This window comes from Octopus sinensis, linkage group LG5 (genome assembly GCF_006345805.1).
Source record: "Octopus sinensis linkage group LG5, ASM634580v1, whole genome shotgun sequence".
Classification (NCBI taxonomy): domain Eukaryota; kingdom Metazoa; phylum Mollusca; class Cephalopoda; order Octopoda; family Octopodidae; genus Octopus; species Octopus sinensis.
Genome location: NC_043001.1, coordinates 17,780,180 through 17,793,206, shown reverse-complemented (window position 1 = coordinate 17,793,206; position 13,027 = coordinate 17,780,180). Strand labels below are relative to the sequence as shown.

The 13,027-nt window shown below is 34.2% G+C and overlaps 1 protein-coding gene across 1 annotated transcript in view; it reads left to right on the top strand.

Annotated features, from left to right (window-relative positions):
- Window positions 1–1,770: 1,770 nt before the first annotated feature.
- Window positions 1,771–13,027, top strand: part of LOC115211724 (transcription factor RFX4-like) — a 53,077-nt gene continuing 41,820 nt past the window's right edge. Inside the window, 7 exon segments of the mRNA XM_036503185.1 lie at window positions 1,771–1,859; window positions 4,412–4,475; window positions 6,000–6,123; window positions 9,304–9,365; window positions 11,884–11,906; window positions 11,909–11,960; window positions 12,631–12,664. Coding sequence (XP_036359078.1) covers window positions 1,823–1,859; window positions 4,412–4,475; window positions 6,000–6,123; window positions 9,304–9,365; window positions 11,884–11,906; window positions 11,909–11,960; window positions 12,631–12,664 — 396 coding nt within the window. The 5' untranslated portion in view covers window positions 1,771–1,822.

The window sequence follows — 13,027 nt, the reverse complement described above, 5'->3', positions numbered from 1 at the left end:
TGTATTTATACATGTATATACATATATATTTGTATATATATATGTATATATACATGTATATACATATATATTTGATATGTATATGTGTGTATATATATATGTATATATATTTATATATATATATATATATACGTATACATATATGTGTGTGTGTATATGTACCTATATGTGTATATATATATGTATATGTATCTATATATGTGTATATAATATGTATATGTATCTATATATGTGTATATGTATGTATTTATATATGTGTATATGTATGTATATATATATATATATATATATATATATATATAATACATATATATTTATACGCACACACACACACATACACGTATATATACATATATACATGTACATGCATATAATAGGCATATGTATGAATATATGTATGTGTTCGTGTGTATGTATGTATGTTTTCACACACACTCACACAAGCGAACTCACTCGCACGCACAGACATTCCTGGAAATTCCGTCTCAGTCTACAAAATTTACTATCGCTGAATATTATTATTATACTTGTATTTGATGAATTGGACATCAACAGACAGCTCTACAGCAGACACGTCCTTGGACGTCTTTACGTGTCGATGTATTCCATCTTGTTTATTAAAATCTCCTTAATAAAATTCGTTTTCACTCCTCCAATTTTATTCCACATACGTTAGTCTTTCCTCTTCCATTTTCTCGTCTCCTTTTCACACACGTACAAACGCAGTCTGTATACGACTCCCTCCCTCTCTATTGCCCTCTCTCTATCTGCCTGTCAATGCGTGCATATGTCGTCTGCTTCTTTCATACTCTCTATATATGTAACGCCATTTTCCTCTGTTCCTCTTTTATAATTTTCCCTTGAATTACTGTTTCGTCTTCTCTTCTTCACCCATTTTTTCTGTAGTTTCTTCATCATCTCATTTTTATACAACCGTTTCTTTATTATTATTATTATTATTATTATTATTATTATTATTATTATTATTTATTACTATTATGACAGAAAGTTAAAGAAAATAACATAGTTTAAAATTATCAGTTATTATAAATTTTTAAAATATGGCTCATGAGACGACACACACACACACACAATCAATTAACAGGAGTAGATACATAAATATATGTATGAAACTAGTTAGGTGGACTTGTGCTGGCTGGTTACGTATATTGATGTACAATTTATAAGCACCCATATGCAAATAAGGAGAAAGAATTTGTGGAAAAAATACCTGTAAATATGTAGTTAATTGGAACTTGGGAAAATGAAAATGGGGTATATATTTGTAGGTGATTATATCGACCCCAGTGATCAACTGGTACTTATTTCATCGACTCCGAAAAGATGAAATGCAAAGTCGACCTCGGCGGAATTTGAACTCACCGAGGTCGACTTTGCCTTTCATTCTTTTGGGGTCGATAAATTAAGTACCAATTACGCGCTGGGGTCGATGTAATCGACTTAATCCCTTTGTCTGTCCTTGTTTGTCCCCTCTATGTTTAGCCCCTTGTGAGTAGTAAAGAAATAGGTATTTAAATTCAGAAAGTAAAGACGGACGAAATGCTGCTAAGCATTTTGTCCGGCGTACTAAAGATTCTGCCAGCTCACTACCATAATAATAATATTAATAACAAGCAATGACAATATTTCTAAAGAAATATGCTCCAGCGTGGGCTTGATTGTGATTGCTAAAACAAACTATCGAATGGAAGATATAACTAAAACCATTTTTATTTATTTATTTATTTATTTTTATTATAAAATAGATTGGCTGGACCAGTGCTTTGACGGTGCCCGACGGAAATCTGACATTACTGAGTCTATGGCGCCATCTTGCGGATCTGAAAATGAAACAAAAGGTAAGAATTCCTCTTATAATACCCATAATACCACTCATTTTCAATGCGTTTTTATATTTCAACCTTAAAAATTGCGGTATCTGCAGATTCTTGCTATAAGATTAGGACAAAGCTTTGGAAGAATTATCGAACAATTTTGGCCAACAATGCAGCGCATCTTAACTTATGATGAACCAATCAGAAAAGTCTTTCTTTTTTTTGTTTTCTGATTTCTTAGGCGCAGGTATGAGAGTGTAATTTAGAAGTTTGCTGCGCAACTACGTTCTCTTGGGTTCAGTCCCACTACGCGGCACCTTGGGCAAGGGTCTTTTACTATGGTAGAGGGTTGACCAAAGCCTTGTGAGTAGATTTGGTAGACAGAAACTGAAAAGAAGCCTGTCTTAGACATACATACATATAGATATATATAAAGTTCGGCAAAATTTAGATTCAAATGAATGGAAATAAGTATATCTATTGATGGAAAACCTCTATGAATGGCTGAAGGTTGCTCAACATTTTAAAACTGATGTGATAATTACAATATTTAATAAAATGATGTAGCATGAAACAATCGTACCAAATTACCGAAGATATTCTTGTTGCTTACTTTGAGTATATGTATGTATGTATGTATGTATGTATCTATGTATGTATGTGTGTTTGTTCCCCACCATCGCTTGACAACCGGTGTTGTTTTCTTTACGTCCCCATAACTTAGCGCTTCGGCAAATGAGACCGTTCGAATAAGTACCAGACTTAAAAAGTAAGTACTGGGCTTTGATTTGTTCGCCTAAACTCTTCGAGTTGGTGCCCCAGCATGACCGCAGTTTATTAAACTGAAACAAGTAAAAACATAAAAGATACTAGAAACACCTGCTAAATCTGCCTCAAACTGCACCTTTGCATCATACAAAAGAGAAGGACACAGTTCATAATGTCACTCCTAAATGTATTACACTTACAAGAGCAAGGCAGGACGATCACAGTTAAAATGCCTTAGATCACAAGTCTAAATTTACAAATCATGTCTTCGCGCTTTACACAGCAATAATAGTCTTGTACAGCTTGTTTGCTTAATTAACTGCTGGCTACATTGTCAGTTCTTATACCTCAGAAACTACAGATACTAGAAAGTTCATAAAGGAAACCGATTCTCTTTTCGAGTCTGACTGTGAAAATGCCTGTGAAGACACAATAGAGCTTTAGTGGATAGACAGGCCGGCAGATAATCCTTAATAAGCTTCATTTCATTTACCATGGCAAAAATGGTGTTATTCATTGATAGAGCAATATAAAATTACTATAATGTTGTGCAGGGTTGAGTTGAAAAGCTGAAGAATTACATAGTGATACAACTGTTCGAATAAAAGTCTTTATGGCTTTTCAAACTGTGGCTGTTGTCCATTTGTAACTGGAATAACTTCGATAATATCTTTTTATCCCTTACCTTATAATTGTTCCAGTCATTGGATTGCAGCCAATCTTTGAAGGATTCTAGTGGACCGAATCGACCCGGGACTTATTTTTTAAGCCTGGTACTTATTTTATCGGTCTCTTTTGCCGATTACAGGGAGCTAAACAAACCAACGCTTTTTGTCAAGTTGTCTTAGGGACAAACATGAACACAAAGAGATACATAGATATATATAAATATTTATACGAAGGGCTTTTTTTCGGTTTCTGTCTACCAAATCTACTCGCACGGTTTTGGTTCACCAGGGTCTGAAGCAGAAATGTCTTGCCCATGGTGCCGCGTCGTATGACTGGCAGAAACGTTAGCACGCCGGGCGAAATGCTTCCCGGTATTTCGTCTGCCGCTGCGTTCTGAGTTCAAATTCCGCCGAGGTCGACTTTGCCTTTCATCCTTTCGGGGTCGATAAAGTAAGTACCAATTACGCACTGGGGTCGATATAATCGACTTAATCCCTTTGTCTGTCCTTGTTTGTCCTCTCTGTGTTTAGCCCCTTGTGGGTAGTAAAGAAATAGGTAGTTCGTCTACCGCTACGTTCTGAGTTCAAATTCTGCCGAGGTCGACTTTGCCTTTCATCTTTTCGGGGGTCGATAAATTAAGTACCAGTTACGCACTGGGGTCGATACAATCGACTTAATCCGTTTGTCTGTCCTTGTTTGTCCTTTCTGTGTTTAGCCCCTTGTGGGTAGTAAAGAAATAGGTATTTCGTCTGCCGCTGTGTTCTGAGTTCAAATTCTGCCGAGGTCAACTTTGCCTTTCATCTTTTCGGGGTCGATAAATTAAGTACCAGTTACGCACTGGGGTCGATGTAATCGACTTAATCTGTCTGTCTGTCCTTGTTTGTCCCCTCGGTGTTTAGCCCCTTCTGGGTAGTAAAGAAATAGGTTGTGAAGCAAGCTCCTTAACCAAGACCACGTGGTTGTGACGCAAGCTCCTTAAACATGCAGCTACCCTGCTCTTATGCTACATGTTACATCGTAAAATTAGGGCAGGAAAAATAAAAGGTGGGGTCTGAAAATGGCTTACAAGAATGATAATAATAACTGAAATAAGAGAGATATATTAATGATTTTTTTTTTCTTTTGCTTTTATTTCTCAGGGGAACATATACAAAGATGTCGGACAGGAACGAAACCACATTCCACGCCGCTCACTTTGAAATGGTATGTATTATAAACTAGATACGTACGCGCACACACACGTACACTCACACACATTCACACACACATACACACACACAAACAGACACACACACAAACAGACACACACACACACAAACAGACACGCACACAAACAGACACACACACACAAACAGACACACACACACAAACAGACACACACACACAAACAGACACACACACACAAACAGACACACACACACAAACAGACACACACACACAAACAGACACACACACACAAACAGACACACACACACAAACAGACACACACACACAAACAGACACACACACACACAAACAGACACACACACACACAAACAGACACACACAAAAACAGATACACACACACAAACAGACATACACGCAGACACATACACGCAGACACATACACACAGACACATACACAGACACACACACATAGACACACACACACCGACACAGACACACACACACAGACACACACACACACACACAGACATACACACACACACACAAACACACACACATATACACGCACACATATATATACGCACACATGTGTATATGCATATACATGTATATATACCTAAGTATATAAGTGTGCCCTTTGATGGCACGTGCCTAGGTGGTTAGGGCATTCGGCTAACGATCGTAAGGTCGTGAGTTCGATTCCCGATGACGTCTTATTTCCTTGGGCAACACACTTTATTTCACGTTGCTCCAGTCCACTCAGCTAACGAATATGGGTACTACCTGTATTTCAAACGGCCTAGCTTGTCAAATCCCCTGTCACACTGACTCTCCCTGAGAACTACATTAAGGGTACGCGTGTCTGTGGAGTACTCAGCCACTTGTACGTTAATTTCACGAGCAGGTTGTTCCGTTAATCGGATCAAATGGAACCCTAGTCGTCGTAACCGACGGAGTGCCAATCTTTTTATATGTGCCCATATATACATGTATCTATGTATATTCTCTCAATTGTTTCAGTCATTTGACTGCGGCCATGCCGGAATATATGAATAGGTGTGTGTGTGTATATGTATAAAGAGTTATGTGTATGTATATATATACATATATGTGTGTGTGTGTATGTATGTATATATGGATACATGCACATATATATATGTGTGTGTTGTGTGTGTGTGTATGTATGTATGTATATATATATATATATATATATGAATGCATGTGTATATATATATAAATACATGCATATACATATATATATATATATGAATGCATGTGTATGATAATATAATACATACATATACATAATATATAGTATATATATATTGAATGCATGTGATATATATATAAATACATAATATACATATATATATATATATATGAATGCATGTGTATATATATATATATATATATATATATATATATATATATATAATGCACCCACATGCATAATTAAAATATAACGCTTTTGCGCATGTCTGTGTGTATACATAATAATTCGAAAAATATGTTGTCTTAACGATGATTTTTGCGTTATATTCTTTTTGTTTTTGTTTCCAGGCTAGAGGAGAACTACGAAGTTGCTGAAGGTGTGTGCATCCCGAGGAATGCACTGTACATGCATTACCTGGATTACTGCAGTAAAAATGATACACAACCGGTGAACGCCGCCAGCTTCGGTAAGGTGCGTCTGTCACAAGTCATTACTGAGCTTCAAACATACGCACATGTAGATTCATGTACTTAGAGCCTCGTATAATCTTTTCTACTCTAGAGCACAAGGCCCGAAATTTGGTGGGAGGGCTCCAGTCGATTAGATCGACCTCAGTATGCAACTGGTACTTAATTTATCGACCCCGAAAGGAAGAAAGGCAAAGTCGACGTCGGCGGAATTTGAACTCCGTAAAGACAGACGAAAAGACAGACGAAATACCTATTTCTTTATTACCCACAAGGGCGTAAACATGAGGGACAAACAAGACAGACGTGAACTAGTATTAATTTATCGACCCCGAAAGAGAAGAAAGAAAAGTAAAGGCAAAGTCGACCTCGGCGGAATTTGAACTCAGAACGTAAAGACTGACGAAATACCTATTTCTTAATTACCCACAAGGGGCTAAACACAGAGGGGACAAACAAGGACAGACAAACGTATTAAGTCGATTACATCCACCCCAGTGCGCAACTGGTACTTTATTTATCGACCCTGAAGTGATGAAAGGTAAAGTCGAGACTTTGCTTGAGACTTTTCGGATCTGTCATATACGTACATCCATCTTTCATTGGTCAGACAAACAATTGACTTTGCTTGAATTTACTTTGGTGCATTTACTCGTGATCCTTCGTACATTGTGGAATAAGAAATGAGTTTCTGACACACGGCATTCACAAAATGTGTGATAAGTAGCTTGCTTACGAACCACATGGTTCAGGGTTCGGTCTCACTGCGTGGCACCTTGGACAAGTGTCTTCTACTAATGTCTCGGACCAACCAAAGACTTGTGAGTGGATTTGGTAGTCGGAAACTGAAAGAAGTCCGTCGTATATAACGCGTCTTCGCAAAACACAAAAATGCTCTGAATCATACAATCTGTCTGCAAATGCGCACGCGCATTCAACTGCCAAGGGTAAAATTATCTCCGTCCAATCAAAAAACAGCTGGCAGTCTATTGGCGTATCTAGCTGTACGCACGCACCGCGTACAAATTTTTATGTTTTAGCGATTTTGAATACATATGCCCATAAATTATGGGCATAAGGGGTCATGTACTTAGAGCTTCGTATAATCTTTTCTACTCTAGGCACAAGGCCCTAAATTTGGTGGGAGGGGTCGTTTTGTCTTGGTATAAAAGATGGGCTACAACAAATATTTTGCTCAATACCACAGAATTGCTTGTCAGTTGTTTGACCTTAACCATTTGAGCATGTCCCTTAGTGGCTGATGATATGTGCATCTCTGATCACAAGCAGAAGTAGTCGGGGAGCATCATAGCACTGTGTTCAGAGGAATTCTTAGAGGTTTGGATAATTCACCTTTGGAAACATGGGTGGTTAGTTTATCATCCTTAAACAATCCTTATTCAGGGACCTTTTGAGCGGGATGGGCTACTCGACTAGAAGAAAATTCTAACTGGGCCCCACCTGCAAGGTCATGCGCTGTTTATCTTGATATGAGATCACCATGTGGCGTACAGATGGTTGTGATGCATGTGCCTGGTGTGAGCTTATCAGACGGGTAGTCATGATGGGTATACTGGGCTTCGTATATTTTACCCCAGTGTCACTTTGATGGCTTGCACTGCTCTCTCACTCAATAATAATAATAATAATATAATAATAATAATAATAATATTAATTATAATAATAATCCGGACAAAACGCTTAGTGGAATTTCTTCCTGTTTTACGTTCTGTGTTCAAATTCTACTGAAAGCGATCTTGCCTTTCATTCTTTCGGTGTCGTTGAATTAAGTACCAGTTGAATGATGGGGTCGATGTAATTGTCTACACCCCACTCCAAAGTTTCAGGCCTGTAATAGAAAGGATTTATTAAGCCAGAGTAAAAAAGATCATTGGCCTTAGCTCTGGTAGGGCCTTTCAGATGTCCTTAGTATTCAGCCAGAACCTCAACAGTTTGATGTTTAAAGAAAACAACTGGTTGTATTCTATGAGGAAATTACATCTAGAGAAAAAATTATTGGGAAGTTATATTTAAAATGGCGTCTATGGGAGAAAGACAATGGCGTTGAATAAGCCGTGAACAGCAGACAATCTTGTCCATGGGTTCCTTTATGAATATAGGGTCCTATACACATGTAAGGAATTAATATTGTACATCCTATTGTGTTGGTCAGCTTTGTAAATAGTTAAATTAATCCAGTTGAACGATCTTCTATCTATTAGAACTTCGTCAACAGATATGAATCTGTTTGCGAAATATTTAGTATTAACTCGACGCTTTTGTTCCTTTGTATATCAAGCGCCTATTTATAAGTCTCTCTCACACAGTCTTACAATTATTTCTTCCACACGCTAAATAGATAGACACTTACGCATGAAAACAAACACACACACTCATAACATGTGCAGATGAACGTGTGTGTATGTGTGTGAGTGAGAGTGTGTGTGTGTGTGTGTATGTTTACATATTTATATATATATATATATATATATATATTATATAATATATATATATATACACATACACACCAACACAAACAACATATATATAGTGTGTGTATATATATATAGTGTGTATATATTTATATATAGTGTATGTATATATAGTATATAGGTATATATATATATATGTATAGATATACTGTATGTATGCATGTATATATGTATATATACATATCATATATATAAACACATATACATACGTATGCATATAGAAGGACATAAATATAGTGAAGCATATATATAGGTATTTATATGCATATATATACATACATATATGTTATATATATATATATATATATATATATATATATATATATATATATATGAATATATAATTTTATATATCTATTTATGCACATGTATATATATTGTGATATGCGCGTGTGTATATATATGTGTGTGTGTGTGTGTGTGTGTGTATATATATGTGTGTATATAGGGGACGAGAGAGAGAGAGATGGAGGGTGGTAGCGAAAACAAGACAGAAAGATATGAATAATATATAAACGTTCCTTGGTCCATTTAGCTGTACAACACCGTATTTACTTGAATTTATCCACCATTGTCCATTATTATTATTAATAAGTTTGAAATTATTATCATCATTATTATTATTATCATTATCGATTTTTGATCAATTGATCTTGAGTACATATTGACTTATTATGTTTTTCTGTTTGCAGATAATCCGCCAGCAGTTTTCGCACATCACTACACGACGTCTTGGGACACGCGGCCAATCAAAGTACGTCAGACATTTTGTTATGTTTAAAAAGCGTGGCTGTAATGAATTTGTTAAAAATCAAAAGGACGGACATATATGTTTGTTTGTTTGTGTGTGTGGGTGTGTGCGTGTGTGTGTGTGTGTGTGCGTGTGTGTGTCTGTGTGTGTGTGTGTGTGTAAGAGAGGTATACAAACATAATATGATATACATATATTATATACTTACATTATTTATATATATATACATACATACATACACACGTACATGTATATATGTATACATACGTATACACGCGTGCGCACTCATATTTATGTATGTCTGTGTAGATAGGGAAGGAAAAATGAAGACACAAAAACATCTAAGAATATATAAATAGCTATATATACATACACACATATATACATATACATGTATATATGTATATTTATATGTATATGCATGTATATTCATACATACATACATATATATTATATATATTATTTTTTATTATATCTATATTATATTGTATATATGCATGAGTGTATGTATATATATATATATATATACATATATATTATATGCATGAATGTATATATATATATATATAAAAACATATGTATATGTATGTATCTACATATATATAATATATGTGTTTGTTCGTATATATGTATGTATGTATATGTACCTATATGTATACGTATGTCTGTGTATAAATATGTATACGTATATCTATACGCATATATATTTACCTATGTATATATGTATGTGTCTATATATATATATATATATATATGAGTGTGTGTGTGTGTGTGTGTGTGTACATAATTGTAAACATACTTATGTGCATATGCATATACTTATATATATTCATGAGAATATGCAAATAAACGCGTATAGAGATAGGCAGATTGATACATAGATATACATATGTATACACACACATCTACGCACTGATATTCAAAGAACACTATTAAAAATACTTCAAGTTCTTAAATATGAATATAAATAAATTTATCGTCCACACTCTTTAACTTATCGATTGACCTAGAAGGTAAAAATAATATTTGCCAAGAGTCTAGATCCTCTACGAAGAGAAGAAAAACACAACATAAAACTGTTCTACTTTTTATTTATTTATTCATTTATTTATTTATTTATTTAAGATCGTTCTTTTAATTTTTTAAACGTTCTTCGATAAAAAAAAAATAATAATAATTGAGTGATATAAATATAATTTCATCGTTTAGCAAAGACTTAGTACAATTCGATATTTCGAAACAGAGTCAAGAACCTCGCTGGATAAATAACTCTGTGTGTGTGTATGCGCGAGTGTGTGTGTGTGTGTATGTGGTTGTTGTGTGTCTGTGTGGTGTCTGTCTGTGTGCGCGCGGTGTGTGTATATATATATATATATATATATAGTATATATAATATATTATATATATACAAATTGGGATAAGGGGTTGGTAAATGCAACCCTCTATGGGATAACATATATCTAATATCCTGACTATTGAAGTACCCAACAAGTTTAATACATAAATGTTAAGGATTTGCGTCAATCAATTCATTTACTGTATGATATGGGCAAAGGTAAATATTACCACAAATTACTAATCCAGATAAAAATGGAGAATGGTATTGATATTTGATGTAGATGTATTGCTCCATTTTCTTATCTTGTAATATATATATTATATATATATATGTATATATATAATATTATATATATATATACATATATATATATATTTGTGTGTGTGTGTGTGTGTGTGTGTGAAAAATCAAACTGGGACAAGAACGCAAAACATTTAGAAGACGATACAAAAAACACAGAATTCGAAGCCTTCAATCTTCAGTCCAAGAACCGGATCATCCTCGCAATTTCGGCTGATTAATCTTGAGATTGCTCCAATCTGGCCAATATATATATATATATATATATATAATTATTATATATATATATATACACGGGCATACTAAAGTTAAATAGATACCATAACTTTTAAAAGATTTATTTCTTGGCGCAGGAGTGGCTGTGTGGTAAGTAGCTTGCTTACCAACCACATGGTTGCGGGTTCGGCCCCTCTGCGTGGCACCTTGGGCAAGTGTCTCTTCTACTATAGCCTCGGGACGACCAAAGCCTTGTGAGTGGATTTGGTAGACGGAAACTGAAAGAAGCCCGTCGTATATATGTAGATGTATATATGTGTGTGTGTCTGTGTTTGTCCCCCCAAATCGCATGATAACCGATGCTGGTGTGTTTACGTCCCCGTCACTTATCATGTATATATATAATACATATGGTGTGTGCGTGTATGTATGTGTGTTATATATTATATATATATATATATATAATTATATATATATATATATATATATAAATGTATCTTATAAAACTACTTCTCAGTTAGTTCTGCTTTCATTCATCACTTAGAGAGATTTTCTAACTGTATATATATATATATATATATATATATATATATATATATAATATAATATATATATATATACAACACATATGCACACACGTAACTGTCTCTTTATATTGTTCTTCAGATACCATTATTATGGAATTGGTGTGAAGAAACTTCCCATTATTACGATGCTATGTATTCTGCCAAAAATGTCCAAGGGTAAGAAATTGTTTACCTTTATTTTTGTCAGCAGCAATTGTTAGAATTCCAGAGATTTCTTTAATTTTCATCCTTGCTGCTTTTCTTTCTAATAGAACTTCTGGACAAGTAACGATTCAACCAATACTCGCCTTTATAATAATAATAATCATCATAATCATAATAATAACCATAATAATAATAATAATCATAATAATAATAATCATAACAATAATAATAATAATTATACCAATAATAATAATTATTATTATAATATAATAATAATAATCATAATAATAATAATAATCATAATCATAATAATCATAACAATAATAATAATAATTATAACAATTATAATAATAATAATAATAATAATGATAATAATAATAATAACAATAATAATGATAACAATAATAATAATAATGATAACAATAATAATCATAACAATAATAATAATAACAATAATGATAATGTCATCGAAGCATTGAGTTCAATATCACCTTAACAACAGCAACAACAACTACTGCTGCTGCTGCTACTGCTGCTACTACTACTACTACTACTACTACTACTACTAAAGAGTTAGCGATAGCGATTGAGAAATTGTAAAATGCCTGTTATGGATATTTATTTCGCATATTTTCTTACTTTGTCAATGATTTCTTGTCATCTTTGTCTCTTTCTGTTTCAGGTATGGAAACGGCAAACGTGAGACGTCGAGACAGGTAAGTACTACCCAGATATCGTTAACCAACAAAAGCTCAGCTACAATATATCCAGGTGCAAGATCGATCTTTCCGGAACCTTTAGTTCCGAAGCCATTCCGGATCATTGATTTTCCTGAAGTAGAGTGGGCGCGTTGCTCAATTCACTCTAAATTAAACAAATATTAAATTTACTTGAATAATTAAATGAAATACAGGTACCAGTACACTAGTATAAATGATATAAGTTTATTAATACTGTAATGTGTAAGATACTAGTTTTGCAAGGTACTAATAAACTAGTGTGGGATCTAATTTCCGATCTATTTTCCGATAAATCCAAATTAAAATGAACGGCATTCTGGATGATATATCCCTAGATAC